At 38.1% G+C, this 20,718-nt stretch overlaps 1 protein-coding gene across 1 annotated transcript in view; it reads right to left on the minus strand.

The window, feature by feature from the left end:
* The window catches only part of LOC120524985 (active breakpoint cluster region-related protein-like), a 54,335-nt gene that overhangs the window by 25,781 nt on the left and 7,836 nt on the right, over positions 1-20,718 (minus strand). Inside the window, exons 3-7 of the mRNA XM_039746901.1 lie at positions 11,818-11,893; positions 9,933-10,028; positions 8,147-8,221; positions 5,842-5,939; positions 2,022-2,135 (exon numbers count right to left, since the gene is read on the minus strand). Of these exons, the coding sequence (XP_039602835.1) occupies positions 2,022-2,135; positions 5,842-5,939; positions 8,147-8,221; positions 9,933-10,028; positions 11,818-11,893 (459 nt within the window). The remainder of the gene's footprint in view (positions 1-2,021; positions 2,136-5,841; positions 5,940-8,146; positions 8,222-9,932; positions 10,029-11,817; positions 11,894-20,718) is intronic.

Below are 20,718 nucleotides of genomic sequence, written 5' to 3' on the forward strand. Positions count from 1 at the left end.
CAGTTCACTGAGAGAAGAGGCCTAACCAGTGAGAATTGCATGACAAAGCATCATTATCATTATAAAACTAGTCTCATCCACTTCAGGATTAGGGGGGGGTTCAGAATCCATTCTGGTAGCAATGGACACATAACAGGAACCAACACTGCAAGTCCAAATTCAAAAAGACAGGACAATATGGAAAATGCTAATAAAAACAAAAACAAGCTTTGATGTGTATTCAAACACAAACAGTATACATACAAGATATTTCATTTTTTTTTACCTAATTCACTGCATTGTTTATTGAAGATAAACATTTATTCTGAAATTGATGCCTGCAACATACTCCAAAAAGTTGGGATAGGGTAGTTTAGGATTAATAGCGATGTGAGAAGTTAAAACAACAGGCTAATGTTAAACAGGTGAGGCAATCGTGTTCTAGTGTATAAGGAGCCTCCAAATAAAGCCAAGTCTTTTAAGAGCAATGGGGTGCTGAGGGTCGCCAATTTGCCAACAGGTGTATCTGGGAATAATCCAGCACTCTGGGAACAATGCCTCCCAAAAACTAATCAGTATGATTTTGGACATTTCACCCTTTACAGTGCATAACATAATCAATAGATTCAAGAAATCCATTCAAATCTCACTGTATAAAGGGCAAGGTTGAAAACCTGTCATAAATGTATGTGATCTCCTATACTTCAGACATCACTCTCTTAAAAACTGTCATGCATCTGTAATGGATATCATCATAAGGATCTCGGGGATATTCCAGTCACTCTTTAGCAGTCAACACTATTTGCAACCACACTATAGAGGCAAGTTAAGAAGCAGAAGCCATACATTGATACTGTTTAGAAGTGCTGCCAACTTCTCTGGGCTTGGTCTCATCTGTCTTGTGGTCTGACGAGTCAACATTTCAAACAGTTTTTGAAAAGAAACAGCCATTATGTTCTCCAGGCCAAATATTTAAAAAATGGCCATCCATGCTGTTATCAGCATCAGGTCCAAAAGCCAGAATCTGTCATGGTACGGTGGTGTGTCAATGCCAATGGCATCTGTGAGGGCACAATTAATGCGGAAAGATACAAAGTTTGACACAACATACTTGGCCATTCATCTTACCAGAGACATGCCTGCATCTTCCAGCCAAACCACATTCTGCCTGGATTACAAGTGCATGGCTGCATAAGCAGAGAGAATGAGTATGAGATTGGCCTGTCTGTATTCCTGACCTGTGTGGCACATTATGAAGGCACAAAATACAGCAATGAAGGCACGATACACTGGTCCAGCTGAAGACCTACATAATAGATGAATAGAGGAAAAATCTATTTGCTAAACTTAACAAACATCTGTCTTCAGTGTTCAAACCCTTAATTAGTGTTTTTTAAAAGGAATGGTGATATTACATAGTGGCTAACATTTGGCTGTCCCTGTTTTTTAGATCATGGTGTAGTTATCAGATTTGACATGAATGTATATTTTGAGAAAAACAAGGACATTTAAAATGTAAAACATCAAAGACTGTGTTGTAGTCTTTTCATACCCACACAGGATGAACAGAATTTATAAATCACTTCTTTTAATTTTTATTAGCATCTTCCATACTGTCCCAAGTTTTCTTGAATCAGAGTTGTATTATCATTGTTATTAATAGTAGCAGTATTATATATCATTCTTTAACCCACTTAATCCAGTTCATGGTAGTGGGAGGCAAGATTGCAGTGATATAGAAGAGTTATATAGAAGCAAAAACTGGTCACTAATTAAGAAGATGGTTAGAATGAAAACCTGCAGCTACAGTTGTGCTTCAGGCTCTCTAGTCTATCCCAGTTGAGAAGCAACCATGGATGGGTTGATCACAGGCCACAATCATACAAACCCCCAAACTTGCTCATACAGGGTCAATTTAAGAAATACCATTTAACCTAAAACATTCATTTTGGGGAGGTGTGTGGAAAACCAGAAAAAACAAAATACTTTATGACTTGATTACTGTTATTAGCACACACTAAGAAGACTGTGATATTTCCCACCTCCACTTGTGTTTTTCCAAGGATCTTGTCTTCAATCAAGCTCTCTCCAGTCTCTTGTTGCTGGATACAGAGCAAGCGCAGGCAATGAGCACCATCCACCTCCAGGGAAAACTCCTAAGAGAAAACACATACTGTATGTTAGAACATAGGAAAATTTGACAAATGAGAGGAGATCATTCAGTCCATCAAGACTGTATGTTCACTAAGCTGTCCCAATATCTCATCCAGGTGCTTCTTAAAGGCTGTCAAGGTTTCTGCTTCAACTCCATGTCTTGGTAGTTTGTTCCAGAGCCCCACAACTGTTTGTATAAAGACGTACTACCTGTCTTCAGTACTAAATGCCCTTCCCTTTAATTTTATTAGTACAGTTTACAAAAGCCTCTTATTTCAAAACACAATTATTATATCGCTCTGTTGTTTGGTCTTACACTTCTATTTCACTGTTTGTAAATTCTGCTTTGTAAAACAATTGCTTTTACATTTTTGAAATGTCTGATTAGATAATTATTATACACTTAGAGTGCTGCATAGTACACTCATCCATATCTCTATAGGCAATTTCCCTATCCCACTTGATCCAATAGAAAGGCATGTGGAGTGAAAGCCTATTTTAATAGCAGCTGTATTCGAGATATCTTAACAGAGATTGACAAATTCCATCAAAAAATAAGTTTGACAAATTACTACAATATCAGTCCTGGGAGTCATGTTTTTTTCATGTGGACTGACAGACAGACTATCACAGTAGATTCACCTATAAAGGAAACTGATGGGCCAAGCCAGTGGAAGAACTTACTATACCTGGAAAACCTTCACATAGCCACCAGCTCATTAACTGAGTGTCAACATGCAATACTTTAGAAACTATATCATAGTCCAAAATACAATACTTTAGAATGTACATCATGGATCTTAGTTAAGTACCTAGGACCAGAAGAACTGGGTCAATGTTTACACCAGGACCCTTTGCTAGTTATAACAGCACCCACAACCAACAGCAGGCATAACATTAACTCATTAATGCAAGGCTTGTAACTAAAATTTCCCAGGAAAGTTTTGGATATGTAAACTTATACAATTCTTTTTAACCTTTTCAGTTTGTCAGATTGAGAGGGCTACACTACACCAGAGAGATGGATTGTGTAAATAGTTTTACAAGCCTTCAGGATGAGTACTAAAGATTAGTGGTTTTAGATCAGCACGGGTGAAGGGATATCCTTTTCGTGGAGAGAGAATGTTTTAATTGACACAAGACCACTTCAATGTCAAGTTTGTATGATAAATTGTCAGTTCCAAAAGATCCTCTTCAAACACCCACTGGGTTAGAGCAAATGAAATAAGTTGTGTGGTCATTGGCAAATGATTTATCCTCCCCATAGTACCCCTATTTAAATATCTGCCCACACTTCCAGAGATAACCTTGAAGTTAACAGCATGTCTGCAATTTCAAAACAAAATAGAATGTCCTAAGAAAGTCCACACAGTCATACATGCACAGAGAAATGCAAAATCTATGCAACAACTCTTCTGAACCAGGAACCCAAGGACTGAAAAGTGACACAACAACAAGCCCTTGTGCCATCACTGCATGTAATGTGATGACAGAATTAGGGTTTAATAGTATGATGAAATATCCATCCTGTAGTGGAGCTTTGTAATTTTGTGGGAAAGATGTGATGCAGAGGCAGGAAATGAAAGACAGTGGAGAACAAGAATGCAGGTGCTAGAAACAGACTAAGTAAATAAAGATTAATTTTAATATATATCTCTCTATTATATAAAAAAAATCCTGAGACGAGACGAGACTTTTTAGCCTGGGATGAGACAAGATTTTTTCAGAGAGATAATTTCATGTCCCGCGAGATGTGACTTTGTGCCAAGAGATTTAACCAAGCCGGGGCCGGAAATACAAGACAAAGAGTAGATGACAAAGTAGAACGTCGTAAAGAGGTTCAAAAACGTTGGCGCGCTACACATGCAGAGCAGGTTAGAGATCATGAAAGTGAAATAACGGAACAGTGAAAAGAGATCGAATATATGGACATAGGTGATATGAAAGAAGTACGTAAATATTGTTCTGATTTAAACTTTAAGTCAGAGACTTGTAGATCGTCTAATTCGTGTTGCCATCAGGGAAAAGTAGTGTTTCCTCCCAATGAAGAGGTGTATCCGCGAGAATTAAAAGATTTGTTGTTTGGTGAAAGTGAAATCCATATATGCGAGCGGCAGAGACAAGAAGTGGCTGGTGTGTAGCGCATGGGGTTGGTGAGAGAAGTGAGCAGGGGACAAAGCCTTGTATTATATACTTAGTGATAACATCACAATACAGTGCCTATAAAAGGTTCTCAACCCCTTAGACATTTTTACGTTTTATTATTGAACAATACTGAATCACAATGGATTTCATTTGGATTTTTGACATTGATCGACTTTAATGTCAGTGCAAACAAGTTTCTGCAAAGTGGTCTGAATTAATTATAAATATAACTGATCTCATAAGTCTTGCTGGGAAACAAATCTCCCAAAGCACAGGTTTCTTGAAGACAGCATCAGGTTTCCCTTCATGTTTTTAAAAGATTGCACCACATTGATTTTACCCTCACATACCTTTCATTGCCTGCTGCAGAGAATTACTCCCACAGCTTGATGCTGCCACCACCATGCTCCGTGGTGGTAAGGTATGTTTTTGAAAACGTGCAATGTTGAATTTATGATATTTAATGTGATGGCCAAAAAACTCAATTTTGATTTCAGCAGACCATCACATCTTCTTCCAGCTGACGTCAGAGTCTTCCATGTGCCTTCTGACAAGATGTCATGTGAGTTTTTTAACAGTGGGATCACACTGCCACCAAGCTGAGCACAGTTGTTGTTTTGTACATTATCCCAAGACTAATCCCTTGTAGCTTGTAACTCCTTTGAAGTTCTCATAGGTCTCTTGGTGGCCTCCCTCACTAGTCTTCTTCTTTCATGATCACATAATTTCTATGGAGAGCTTAAGTTTGGCACATTTCCAGCTTTGCTATACTATTCATGATTGATTTAACTGGACTCCAAGGCACATTCAATTACTTTTATATTTTCTGGTCTCATTTCCCTGACTTGTGTTTTTCATGGAGTTGCATGGAGCGTTACGTTGTTTTCAATGTGTATGTTAGTTCATCATACTGGCTCACTGCAAGTTGGATCTTCTACATACATTCAAATGTAATTAGACAACAATCAACAGAAACCCAAAACAGGTGATCTCCTTTTAACTAATTCTGGGACTTTTAAAATGTGTGTCATATTAAATGAGTGAATACTTAGATGATCAACTAGTTTATATTTTATTTTTGTAATTAATTTAGACCACTTTGTAGAAATCTGTTTTCATTTTGACATTAAATAGTCTTTTTCTGTCGATTAATGTGAAAAAAGCCCATTTAAACGCATTGTCATTCAATGTTTTACAACAGTAGCAAGTGAAAACTTTCAAGAAATGAATACGTTTAATAGGCACATCCATTCCACCCATTTTCAAGCCAACTTTTCATCCTTTATCAGGCTCAATGCAGAATCCAGTCCTGGGAAGGAAACCAGTCCATTGTAGCCCACACTCCCACACACTGGGCCAATTGAGAGTCACCAATGAATCCAACATGTATGTCTTAATGGGAAACAAAATCAACTTCCACATGGGTAGAAGACTGACTAGACCAGGAGTGAAACCAAGGATAATGGAGTTGTGACATAGCAGCAATAACCTCTGCTCTACCATTGTTATACTATTATAATAAAGAAAGAAAACTGAATGCAACTGCCAAATAAAATATCACACCTCTTCCCATATTGGTTCTGAAACATCCATCAAAACTCTTGTCTGACCTCTATTCTCAAAATATCCAAAACTGTCCAGCTCCAAAGAAATGTAAGTATCTAAAGGGAAAAAGAAAGATTAATGAGTGCTCTCATAGGATAGTAAAGACCAGTCAAATGGACAGTTAAATTGGGCCCCATTCATAAAAACCCAACAAGTACATGAACAGCTACCAAGGATATTTATCAAAGAGGATGTTATGCAAATGATAAAAAGGAATATTATGATCACAGCATTACTACTACATTTAAAGACAATCTATACATTTTCAGTGATGCACAAGAGAACAAAAATGAACAGGAAATGGCAACATTGCTATATAAATATTCAAATGAACTGTTTTAAATACTAGGTAAAAATGGACTGTGTGTTTATGAATTTTAAAACAAAGGTTTTTACAAAACCCCTACAAATTTAACTAGGGCTTTTGGTTCAACAATATAACTTAAATGTTACAACCAAATTCGCACAAACCAGTGTGAAGTGCTGACTGCCATGAAGAAAACCTAGCAATCACTGAAAATGAAAGAAGCATTTGATAAGAAAGCTGCAAATATGGTAATGTCATCACAGTAGTCATGGTTCCTCTGCATGTGGTCAAACACTGACAGTTGTACATAGTCAGGACTTTCAATGTAGAGTGTTATATGCTGTCCTGGACAGGAGGCAATGTAAAATGCATTTTGTCAGGGATGCAGTTTGGAAATAAAGTGGATTCAGAAAGTACACTGACTCCTTCACTTTTTCATAGTTTATTATGTTTTTGTTATTGTAAAATTATTCACATTTATTTTTTCTCCACACCAAGCAACATTCAGTACCCAAAAATGACAAAGAAAAAGCTAGGTTTTAGAAATTTTTGCAAATTATTTAAAAAAAGCCAAAATGTCCCATTGACACAAGTATTCCGTTCCTTTGCTACGACACTTGACATTGGTGCATCCCATTCTATTGACAATCGTAACATGCTTCTATACCTTGTTTGGCTCCACCTTTTGTTAATTTGTTTGATTGCACATGATTAGGGAAGGCACAAACCTGTGCACAGAAGGTTCCACATGTGACCAAAAACCAGGCCATAAGGTTTAAGGAATTGCCTGCAGGATTGTATCAAGGCACAGATCTGGCGAAGGCTGCAAAAATGTCTACAGCATTTAATATTCCAAAAAGTACATTAGCCTTCATAATTCTTAAATGAAATAATTTTGGATCAACTATGACTGTTTCCAGAGCTGGCCACCTATCCAAACTGAACAACCATGGGAAGATAGTCTTGGTAAGAGAGGTGACCAAGACCCTGATAGAACCTTTGTGGGGATGGGGGAAACTACCAGAAGGACAAACATCATTGCAACAGTACACCAATCTGGGCTTTATAGAAAAGTGTCCAGACAGAAGCCTGTTTTCAGTAAAAAAAAAAAAAACTTACAGAAGCCTGCTAAGAGCAAAAAGGCACCTAAAGGACTCTTTGACTGAGAAACAAGATGCTCCACTCTGATGAAGCTAAGTTTAATGTTATGTCTGAAGGATTCTGCTTATAACCAGTGCAATGTCATTCCAACAGAGAAGCATTGTAGAGGCAAGTTCTACCTGTATAGCAAAGAATGGCAGAACACCACTGCAGGCTGCAGACAAGTAATGAGTAAAAAGGTCTGAATACTTGAGTCAATGTGATATTTGAGCATTTCATTTTTAATAATTTTGCAAAAAAGTCTAAATGCCTGTTTTTGCTTTGGCATTCTGGATTATTGAATGTTATTTGTTTAGCTAAAAAAAATAATTGATTTTAGTGCAAGGCAGCAACATGGCAAAATGTAAACAAGTGAAGGGGTCTGAATACTTACAAATCCAATATAAGGGAAGAATTCTCAGTGATAGAAGTTATGCCAGAGGAAATATTAATGTGGAAAGCTCTTGGAATTGTATGTGGCTGAAGTGACTTGGCTTGTGACCTCGAAGTAGTTAGCAGTATGAAGTCAGGTATGTTCTACTCTACAGTTCTAATGAACTAATACCGTAGTAATGAGTACAAGACAACAACTCACTATTTCCAGCCTGTTATAATATCCCGATACATAGATACAACCAATGAGAAGATGGTAACTTGTGAGAAAATTTAAAAATGGGAGTGAAAGTATCCCACCTCCAATAAATGTGAGAGAATATTAGAACATACTTGATCACCCTAATGCTAACATGAAATTGGAAGCTTAAGATAGGCTTGGGTGGAAGAAAACCATTGCATCCTGGCTGATCTATAACTTACTTGCTGGTTTCTGGTATCCCGTAGCACTGTGAACCATGACACTGAGTGTTCCACACAGGCCTTTGTCAGTATTTTCTGTGTGAAAGAAAAACATTGGAAAAGACTTGAATACAAATAGAGGAGTGTATTGCTGAGTGTTGTAGAACTAGGCCTATACACTTAATTCTTCCAAACATCATCTAACATCAAGTTGAATTTTCAGGGTTCCTTAAGTTCTACTGTCTACCACTCTTCTTGGCAACTTATTTCATGTGTCTATAGTTCTCCGTGTAAAGAAAAACTTCCTGATGTTTGTAAAAAATTTACCCTAAACAATTTTTCAACTGTGTCCCTGTGTTCTTGCTTTTGAAATAACAGTCTCGATCTGCTATACTAATTCTCTTCATAATTAAACACTTCAAACACGTCACTTCTTAATCATCTTTTGTTTAAAGTGAAAAGGCTCAGCTCCTTTAATCTTTCCTCATAGCTCATACTTCTCAGTCCAGAAATCTGCCTAGTCGCACTTCTCCGGACTTTTTATTGAGCTATTATATCTTTTTTGTAGTCTGGAGATCAAAACTGCACACAGTACCCCAGGTGAGAGTTTAACAGTACATTATAAAGCTTGAGCATAACCTCCTTGGACTTGGAAATTATTCTAATTAAGGATACTTCCAATTTTAAGATATCGCATTGTGTAGTCAAATGTAACACTTTTACTTCTTACGTGTAATACTTTACATTTACTTAGAATAAATTTTATCTTCCACAAATCTGCCTCCTAGCTTGGTGTCTTAACCATTTGGCTACTTATATTCCTATCCAAATCACTTGTATATTTTAAAAATAGCAGAGGTCCTAGAAGTAACCCCGAGGGACACCACTCTTAATATCAACCAATTTTGATAAGGATCCTCGCACCATCACCCTATGCTTTCTATGTCTAAGCCAATTTTGCACTCATCTACACACAACACCCTGAACTCCCATCTCTTTTAGTTTGATTCCCAACTTCTCATGTGCCATCTTATCAAATGCTTTCTGAAAGTCAAGATAAATAATATTATATGCTCCACTGAGCATATCCGTTTGTTGCTTCCTCACAGAATTCCAGGATGTTGGTAAACATGACTTCCCTCTTCTGAACCCACGCTGAATGTTCAGTAAAACTCCTGTTCTTGTCATGTGCTGCTCAATGTTTTTCTTAATTATTCCTTCTATTAATTTACCTGTGATGCAAATTAGGCTTACTAGTTGCTTGGATTTGCCAAATAACCCTTTTTTTTAAGGGATAATTTTAGCTATTTTCTAGTCCTTATGAGTTTCTCCAGTGCGCCGTGAATATCTAAAAATATATGACAAGGGTTTAAATCTGCACTCACTCTTTGACAAATGTTATCTGGTCTTGATGATTTGCTTGATTTCAGCCTATTTAATCTGAGTAGCACTTCTCCCTCTACAACTTCCAAATCAGTCAGTACCTCCTTAGTAGTCCCTGTTACCCTGTTACTTCCTCAGCTATTAACAGTTATAACTTATAGAGGTATTATACATTTTTTATTTAAAAATGAAAAAATATGCATCTAGGGATTGGAGATGCAAACAATACATTTATCTTAATGTATTTTTAAACTAATATATGAAAATTAACATTCTTTGCATAGATCTGTGATAGTGGTTTCTAGAAAGTGAGTGCTGGGTTAAATGCTGCAAGAGGTGTGGTGGAGCTGATCTAATTGGTTTGCTGTGGATCCATGTCCATGTGTTATTTAAAACTTCAAGATGGAAATGTGAAACACCATACCTTCGATAAAGCTGCTGGAGGGAGGATGATGCACAGATCGCAGTTTAACACAGGAGCTGGTCAGTTTTAGTAGGTCTACAGAAATTTTTTCAAAGCCTAGGAGACAAAAAGAAAGAACGATAAATATTTTTCGTGTCTTATTATATATAGTAACATGCTGAGCAAATTATCTTTGAAGAAACAGAATTGCTAAGCCTCTGACACTACCATATACTTTACCTGAATTTTGATGAATGAGTAAAGTTAGGTATCACTAAATAATGAGCTAACATTAATAAACAAATATAATACATTGTTAAATCTGGTAAATCTACTGTAATTCAGTATATATATATATATATATATATTAAGATATTTGCCAACTGGACGACCAACCACAAGTATTACCTGATAGGTCCAACCAAATAATCAGATTGCAATTCAGACTTACTGTATATATATATAAATATATATATATATATATATATATATATATATATATATATATATATATATATATATATATATATATATATATATATATATATATATATATATATATATAGTGGCCACCAGCTCCCTAAACCATTGACACAACAGACACATACAAAAGTCCAGCAACACACAAGGCTTTACTTGGAAAGGGAAAATGCTTTTCCTTCATATATAAATACATAAGTAAATCTATATCTTGTGACCTGTAGGGGGAACCCCAGAGCCCCAAACAGCAGACGAAACCACACAAACCACAAACACACATTCCACATTTAAATAATAGATTTATTGCAACCACAATACCAACTCGCCTGGTTGAGGTGGAGCAACTCCTTTTATCTCAGACCATAGTACATCTGGTGATAGGGCATGTTCCGTTGGAAGCATTTCCAGGTCAGGAGGAAGTCCTAGAAAGTAGGGATTTTCCATACGTGCAACAACAGTTAGTGGCATCCACAGAGCCCAGTAGGGCTGCTCTCTGGGAGTCCTGTTCCCAGCAGGCTCAGTGGACATCCAAATGGGACTCTAAGCTCAGGGATGCTGACATCCAGCGTATCGGGGGAGAAAGTTTTCAAATGCCATTGTCTTCCTGGGTCCTTCCACTACTCTGGAATTTGGGCTGGGTAATAGTCCCTATTCCAGCCTGGCCATAATGGCAGCCTGTGTGTATTGTCCATTACAATATATATGCGCATATCAATTAATGTATGTGTGTGTATATATATATATATATATATATATATATATATATATATATATATATATACATATCACAAGTGCTGACAATTCTAATTTGGCACTGTATAGGGTATAATTTAAAATTGTCCACCTAAATGACAAGAAAAAAACAATTCTTGTGCAAATGATACCTCAAAACACTAACCTATAATACAGACTTCAGTGCATCTCTAATAGTTATATTGTTTATGTTCATTAGGTTCCCTTTCATTTTCCATTATTTTTAATTTTTTCATTAAAAGCTTTTTTATTTTTTACTGAAAAAAAAAAAAAGGAATTGTATTTTAATGGTTAAATATGAGGATGGCATGGGCGTACAGTGGTTAGTTTTTCTTTCGTCCTGAGTTCAGACGTTGTGCCAGTTTCTTGTATGCAATATGCCCTCTCCCTGTACCAGCAGGGGTTTTTCTCTGGGCACACAAGTTTTTATTCTTCTACGAGTACATCCAAAAGACATGCATGCATGTCAGGTTAACTACTTAAATATGCATGCTATTGATAGTAATCACAGACTTGCCACAGATTTAAATGCCAATCTATTTGTTTCTATGATGGACACATTTTCTGCAGTACTTCCACCTTATTCAAGAATGTATAATTGAATTAACACTGATCTTTGAAGGAGATACACACAGGCAAACAGGGCAAAGTGATAAAAATAGGAGCCACTTACTTTCACCTGTGAGCTTTTCAATACAGTCCTTCCATTCATAGAGCTCATAAAGAGAGGATAGCAAGAGGGTGTGACTCTGCAGATGAAAACAGACAAATAAAAACAAGCATTTTTTAAATCTGTAATACTGAGATCAACATCTGACACTAAACACAAATTTCAGCCAGTGACCTTTCAGCTCCAGAAACACAACTTCTTGTTTAAGTTTTAATTACTGTTCAGATTATTCTTAAATCTATCACAGATGTAATAATTGTAGATGGAGAGCAAAGATTGGAGGAGTTAGAGCGTGGTGATATTAAAGCCTTTGCTGTCTAAGGCTAAGATATCTACTTTACTGTTTTTGCACATGCACTGGGCATGAATTCAACTCATCCATCAGGCATGGATGAACATCTTTTGCTTCTAACTTCAGGAGTGGCAACCACTGATTAAGGCTAATAATCATTATACTACACCTATCAGTTTTTGCGTATTAGGTTAACTGCCAAATTGCCTGGTATGAGTGAGTGTAACAATCCATATTGTGAGCTCCAGATGCACATGACCCATCATTTAGATAAAATATGTTGTAAAACTGATGGAAGGATGGACTGCCTTGGTGGATGGAGGTGTTAATTATTACATTTGGTCTTACTGATGTAAACCAATTTTGTCATTTGAATATGATTTGCACAGGTAAAGCACCCTTGGAACTACAGACTGTTGTGGTTGTCCCCATACTTAAGAAAGGGAACCAGAGGGTGTTTTCCAGCTACAGAGGGATTGCACTCCTCAGCCTTCCAGGTAAGGGTACTGGAGGGAAGAATACATTTGGCAGTTGAGCCAAGGACACAGGAGGAACAATGAGGATTCTGTCATGGTCGTGAAACAGTGGACCAGCTCCTCTCCCTGGTGCAACTGCTGCAGGGTGTATGGAAGTATGATAACCCAGTTTACTTGTGCTTTGTAGTTTTGGGAAAAAAAAGACTGTGTCCCATGACATGTGCTGTGAGAGGTGCCACTGGAATATGGGATAACAGGGCCACTCTTGTTCATTCCCTAATGCTGTGTCCACATATTTGGTGTTGAGTCAAATTTGTTCACTGTGGGTGGCAGACTTTGTCAATAACACTCTGGACTGTATAGTGTTTATATACATACAAATACACACACACACATATTTATATATATTGACACATATACACGTTGGTGGACCTCCTTGCATGCAGGCTCAGTATAGGTATTTAGTAACCCGTCAAGATGAGAGGGGGCACTAACGCTAATGTTGTCATCTCCTTCTTTCCCACAGTGCCGAGAAACTACCTAGTGAAGGCATTTGACTCCATCACTTCAGGTCCAGCCACCATTAAACCCGAGATACACACTGAAGACCTTTATTTCTTCTCCTTGTTTTGTGATTGTCCACGGACAATAAAAGAGACCTTTTTATTTCCGCGCCCTGCAACAATGTATGTCATTAAACATCATTATTTCAGTTTTCGTTCAGATGATTAGCTATATGTGTTGAACAACTACAAAACCATAAAAGAGAAATGTAGCATAATATCCAATAATTTGCCTCCATTATCTGCCACTTTCCTGCAGATCATTTTGGTCACATCACTTAGGAATTCATTCCGTTTTAACCATAAAATGGTGAATAAAGACACTGGAATGTTTGGAAGTTGGGAATATAAATATGGTGAAAGTCTTTACATTTGATGAGGATAAAATGTGTAGTCCGACATGCAGTGGATAATGCCACAAATAGAAGTGAATGTATTGACGGCACAGTATTTTCAGAAGTAGATGCCCCAAACACCGGAGAGGCTTCTGTTCTGTATTTAAAAATGTACTAATAAATGGCATTCTGTTTCTTTATCATTAACTAACTTAAAAGTCTGTGGAAGGAATAAAATACTGTATTTATGTTGATGTTTTGGTATTTACATGTTTCTGTTACACATATTAACATTTTTTTTTCTTGTTGAAAAAAATCAATGTTTTTTGGTTTGTTTTTCTAGGGTAAACATATTGTTAAAGGAAGCTACTTATCAGAGATTTTTCTACTGCTTCAGACAGAAAAGTCAGAAAGACTGTGAGATGCCAGGAAAAGAGCTAGTAAGTTCGCAGCATGAGCACATCTACCTGCTTTTGAAAATCCACACTTCTTTGCTACAGAAACTCGCAAAAAGGGTCAGGAGGTAGTTCAGCATTAAATAAAACCAAAGTCAGAACCAAGAGGATCATAAGTAGGACAACAAAACCAAAAAATTGTAGATGTAATAGTACACAAGGAAGCCTTAAGCTGTAAATCAACAGACACAGCATCAACCTAAATTGAACTCTCACGTAACCTTGATTGCAGAAAGTTCTGTCGCACTGGTTTATAAAGTGTAGGGCCAATCACATCATACGACATGACCTCAGGAACCAGCAGCTGCGTGCACCCTGACAACAAAATCATCAAAATTGTGGTTGATAAAACTAAAACAGAACGGCATAGCAGTACCATGAAAAATGTACTAATAACAAAGTATAATTAATTCTAAACAAATAACTGGAAACACACATCCAGAAATGATCTCTGATATCAACGATCTTCAAAGTAGCAAAGGAGATGCTCAAAAAATGTATTAGACACGTGGTACATTTTTTAAGTTCTCTACATCGTAGAAGGATGTAGGCCAATTACATTAAATTGGAGAAATCTTTGCTTCTGGTCAAAGCCAGCAGGGCCAAATGACACATGACAATAGCACCTAAACTCCTGTTTCAGGCAGTTCTGTCCGATTTTTCAATTTGTTTTTGAACTGATCCCACAGCTGTGGAAATGGTTAATCATTACCCAACTTCACAAGGTGCCCAGGCCAAGCCATCTAAATGATAATACAATACAATACAGTTTATTTTTGTATAGCCCAAAATCACACAGGAAGTGCCGCAATGGGCTTTAACAGGCCCTGCCTTTTGACAGCCCCCCAGCCTTGACTCTCTGAGAAGACAAGGAAAAACTCCCAATAAAAACCTTGTAGGGAAAAATGGAAGAAACCTCGGGAAAGGCAGTTCAAAGAGAGACCCCTTTCCAGGTAGGTTGGGCGTGCAGTGGGTGTCAAAAGTAGGGGGTCAATACAATACAATATACAGAACAGAACAATTCCTTAAGACAGCATAATAATAAAAATTTTAGAAGTACGGTTTAACAGTAGATGATATGACATAATTAGGTTTGGATATTTTTAGAGTCCTGGAGACCTCATCCATCTAGCTGCCTCCCCATTTGGCCATGCCACGGCTGAAACGTTGCTCCAATGAAAGGACCCCTACGATAACAGGCCAGTGGTGCTCACTTCCACTTTAAAATAATGCTTTGAACATTTGGTGAAACACATTTTAATGACAGAAACTGAGCCATTTAAAAAAAATACATAAACATAACAAACACCAATGTGCTTACAGTGCAAAGAGAAGTGGTTATCTTACATAATATCTACTCTTTTGCTGATAAGCCTAGTTCCTATGTCAGAGCACTATTTCTGGATTTTTCTTCAGCACACAGAAAATTACCATCCAGCCTCAAGTGCTGATTGAGAAATTGAACAATTTGAATGTTAACCCCTACATTACTTTACAAATTCTGGACTTTCTTTTAAATCTTTTACAGATAGTCAAACTACATAGCACTTTTTCCAAAGGTCATTCTTTCAAAAACAGGCGCTCCTCAAGGTCCTGTTCTCTTTAACTAATTTAAAGTTATGATTATTTGCAGCAAAGGGCAGCACGGTGGTGCAGTGGTAGCACTGCTGCCTCACAGTTAGGAGACCTGGGTTCGCTTCCCGGGTCCTCCCTGCGTGGAGTTTGCATGTTCTCCCCATGTCTGCGTGGGTTTCCTCCCACAGTCCAAAGACATACAGGTTAGGTGGATTGGCGATTCTAAATTGGCCCTAGTGTGTGCTTGGTGTGTGGGTGTGTTTGTGTGTATCCTGCGGTGGGTTGGCGCCCTGCCCGGGATTGGTTCCTGCCTTGTGACCCAGTGTTCGGATTCAGCGGGTTGGAAAATGGATGGATGGATAGTTGCAGCAATGTTTTTTTGTCAGAGTTTACATACAACTTCTGTTTTCTCAATAACTAGTTTGCTGAAACCAAAATATCAACACTATGTACAGTCATGTGAAGTAAGTATACTTCATGAAATGTTCACTTAAGCAATATCTATAGATAGAGAGTATAAGTAAAAACAGAATAAACTATTAAAAATCTACTTTGTAATAATTTACGAAACAAAGAATGAAGAGATATGCCTTTTCCATCTGTGGAAAAAGTAAGTCCCCCCATTGTTTCAGGTAGTGTTTCATATAATCAAAGTCTTTGACAGGTTTGTCCCACTCATTCATGCAGAATTCTTCCAGCTATGTGATGATTTAGGGCATCTTGCAAGCACAGCCTGTTTAAAATACGTATGCAGCATCTGAGATCTGGAGATCTATGTAGATATGGAGTTTGACTTGTCCATTCCAGAACCCTCCATTTCTTTTCAAGATTAGGGTCACTATCATGTGGCATTGTCCACTTTCGATAGAAAGTTTAACGAAGCTGCCCCATACCATAACATATCCTCCACCGTGTCATACAGCTGGTATGTCTTCTGGTACTGCGGCCATATACTGTAACTCATCAGTCCAGAGCACATTGCTTTAGAAATCCTTGTCTTTGCCAAGGTTTTCATGGGCAGTTTTTATTCTTACCTTGATGTTCTATCCGGACAGCAAAGTGTTCCCCATAAAGTAGAGCAAATTTGTGCACCCTCCTTCTAATATTACACTCATACACTTTGACATCAACAGTGGCAAAAGCTATGTATAGGTCCTGTAATAAAATTCTGAGGTTCTTTGAGACTTCTTTCAGCATCTTGCATTCTGCACTTGAGCTGAACCTGCTGGAGTGGCCTGGTCTGGAGAAGTTGGCAGTTATTTGAAATCTTCTCCACTTGTAGACAGTCAAATGTCTGATTTCCAATTGTTTGGAGCTGTTTTTAAATCCCTTCCAACACTCATATGCATGTATCATTTTCTTTCTGAAGGCCTCAGAAAACTCTTTTGATCTTGGTATGGTGATAACATTAACTTGAACAGCAAAAAGCAAACCAAACCAAATGTATGAGGTTCAAATAAAACGAGTCCATCCAAGACCCTCTCTTATGATGTTCTAATCATTTGCACCTCATCTGGTGCACCTTATTCTAATGTGTAGTATTTGATGTAGTGATAAATGTAGGGATACAATTACTTTTTCCACATTTAAAATTTGTACTTAAGTTTATTTGAATCATGTTTATTTAAATTATATAATGGACTATAAAACGTAAAAGTGGCATGTTGTTTGATATGTTATATCACCTCATCTACAGATATTGTTTAAATTAAGATTGAATCTTGATATGTCCACATAGATACCAGCATAAACTCAAGCTGAGCTTGACAGTTGCTGCCTCAGTGTGATCGTGTCACACCCACACAAGTTGTTAAAATACCATAGACAAAAAACTGCAATTAGAAGATATGCACAGCAAGCTTAAAACACCCAGCTTGCACAATATCGTACGGAAATCTGAACTTTAATTACACTGTAATTGTAAACTTAAAGGCAGTAATGCTGTAGTATTCTTATGGAAAACATTTTCTAGTAGTGTACACGAAATATAATTTGTAAATTGTACATTCATTTCACTTATGATTTTATTCATTTTTATGCAAATACAAAAATATGATGAAAACATTAAAACCACTGACAGCTGAAGTGAATACCATAGATTATCACACCCACACAAGTTGTTAAAATACTATAGACAAAAAACTGCATTTAGAAGATATGCACAGCATGCTTAAAACACCCAACTTGCACAAAATCGTTCTGAAATCTGCGATTTAATTACATTGTAATTGTAAACTTAAAGGCAGTAATGCTACAGTATCCTTACAAATGGAAAACATTTTCTAGTAGTGCACATAAAATATAATTTGCAAATTGTATATTAATTTCATTTATGGTTTTATTCATTTTTATGCAAATACAAAAATATGATTAAAACATTAAAACCACTGACAGCTGAAGTGAATACCATAGATTATCTTGTTTCAGTGGTAACTGTTAAGGGGTGGGATACATTAGGCAACACGTGTACAGTCTATTCTTGAAGGTGATGTGTTGGTTAGTACCTACCAAAAGTGGTTCAAGGAAGGACAAGCAGTGAAATGACATCAGGGTTATGGACATCCAAGGTTCACTGATGCTTAAGGGGAGGGAAGGCTAGCACATCTGGGCAGATTCCACAGAAGAGCCATTACAGCACACATTTCTGAAAAACTTAATGCTGGTCATGAGAGAAAGATGTCAGTGTACCACGGCCTGGTGCTTATTTGGCTGCATAGCTGTATCAGAATGACCATGCTGACTCCATCCACTGCTGCAAGTCCCTACAATGGGTATGCATGTATCAGAACTGGACCATTCAGTAATGGAATAAAGCATCCTGGTCTGATGAATCATGTTTTCTTTTATATTATGTGGATGGACAACCCAGCCACAGTGATGCACAAACCAGTGTGTTTCTTCATGTTGGTCTCAAGCCCAGATGGGGAGGATTACATAAGGAAGGGCACCAGGTGCAAAATTTTGCCAGATAAATATGCGGACAACAATATAGATTTCCATACCAGATCATTTGAGGCCCAGGTTAACAATAGCCAGCACCAGTACTGTTAGTCAACATCGTTCAGGAGGAAATTGGGCTACTGTTGGTCGAAGAAGGGGGGACACGCATCTGGAGACAGGCGGAGAGAAGACAGGTAAAGAGAGTGTAACTGAGGGTAGGAACTTTGAATGTTGGCAGTATGACTGGTAAGGTAAGAGAGTTAGCTGATGTGATGGAGAGAAGGAAGAAACTAAATGAAAGGGGAGTAAGGCCAGGTGGATCGGAGGTGGATTCAAATTGTTCTATCATGGTGTGGATGGGAGGAGAAATAGGGTAGGAGTTATTCTAAATTAACAAGTATGTCAAGAGTGTTTTGGAGGTGAAGACAGTGTCAGATGGAGTGATGATTATGAAGCCGGAAATTGAAGGTGTGATGACGAATGTTGTTAGTGCATAATTGTGTGTGATGGGCGAGAAAGACGATTTCTAAAGTGAGTTGGATGAAGTGATGGACAGTGTACCCAAGGGATAGAGAGTGGCGATTGTAGCAAATTTCAATGGACATGTTGGTGAAGGGAACGGAGGAGATGAGGAGGTGATGGATAGGTATAGATATATTATATCTAATACAGAAGAGTAAATCTGAAGGAGATTATAGACTGCAAAGTGGTGGCAAAGAAAAGTGTAGTTTGGCAGCCTAGGATGGTAGTCTGTAGGATGATGTTGGAGATCAAGAAGAGGAAGAGAGTGAGGGCAAAACCAAGGAAGTTGGATGGTGGAAGTTGAAAAAGGAAGGCTGCAAGGCTGGGATAAGGGAGGAGGTAAGACAGGCACTGGGTGGCAGTGAAGAGTTACCAGACAGCTGGGCAACTACAGCAGAAGCAGTAAGGGCAACAGCAAGAAGAGTGCTTGGCGTAACATCTGGACAGAGGAAGGAGGAAAAGGAAACCTGGTGGGAGAATGGGGAAGTACAGGAGAGTATACAGAAAAAAATGATTGGCAAAGAAGCAGTGGGAGAGTCAGAGAGATGCAGAAAGCAGACAAGAGTACAAGGAAATAAGGCTTAAGGTGAAGAGAGAGGTGGCGAAGGCTAAAGAAAAGGCATATGATGAGTTGTATGAGAGGTTGGACACTAAGGAGGGAGAAAGAGACCTGTACCTATTGTCTAGACATAGGGACCGAGCTGGGAAAGGAGTTGCATTGCAGCAGGACAGGGTGATAAAGGATTACCATGGAAACATACTCACAAGTGAGAAGGGTGTGTTGAGCAGATGGAAGGAGTACTTTGAGAGGCTGATGAATGAAGAGAATGAGAGAGATAGAGAAGGTTGGATGATGTGGCGTTAGTGAATCAGGAAGTGCAATGGATTAGCAAGGATGATGTAAGGACAGGTATGAAGAGGATGAAGAATGGAAAGGCCATTGGTCCAGATGACATACCTGTGGAAGCATGGAGGTGTTTAGGAGAGATGGCAGTGGAGTTTTTAACCAGATTGTTTAATGGTATCTTGGAAAGTGAGATGATGCCTGAGGAGTGGAGAAGAAGTATACTGGTACTGATGTTTAAGAATAAGGGGGATGTGCAGAGCTGTAGTAACTACTGATGAGCCACAGAATGAAGTTACAGAACAGAGTAGTGGAAGCTAGGTTAAGGAAGAAGGTGATGATTAGTGAGCAACAGTATGGTTTCATACCAGAAAAGAGCACTACAGATGCAATGTTTGCTCTGAGGATGTTAATGGAGAAGTACAGAGAAGGCCAGAAGGAGTTGCATTGTGCCTCTGTGGACCAAGAGAAAGCATATGACAGGGTGCCTTGAGAGGAGTTGTGGTATTGTATGAGGAGATTGGGAATGGCAGAGAGGTATATAAGAATTGTACAGGATATAAATGAAGGAAGTGTGACAGTGGTGAGGTCTGTGGTAGGACGGATGCATTCATTGTGGAGGTGGGATTATATCAGGGATCGGCTCTAAGCCGTTTTTTATTTGCAATGGTGAAGAACAAGTTGACAGACAAAATCAGACAGGAGTCCCCGTGGACTATGACGTTTCTGATGACATTGTGATCTGTAGTGATAGTAGGGAGCAGGTTGAAGAGACCCTGGAGAGGTGGAGATATGCTCTGGAGAGGAGAGGAATGAACATCAGTAGAAACAAGATGGAATACATGTGTGTAAATGAGAGGGAGGTCAGTGGAATGGTGAGGATGCAGGGAACAGAGTTGGCA

This window comes from Polypterus senegalus, chromosome 3, assembly GCF_016835505.1.
Source record: "Polypterus senegalus isolate Bchr_013 chromosome 3, ASM1683550v1, whole genome shotgun sequence".
Taxonomy (NCBI): domain Eukaryota; kingdom Metazoa; phylum Chordata; class Cladistia; order Polypteriformes; family Polypteridae; genus Polypterus; species Polypterus senegalus.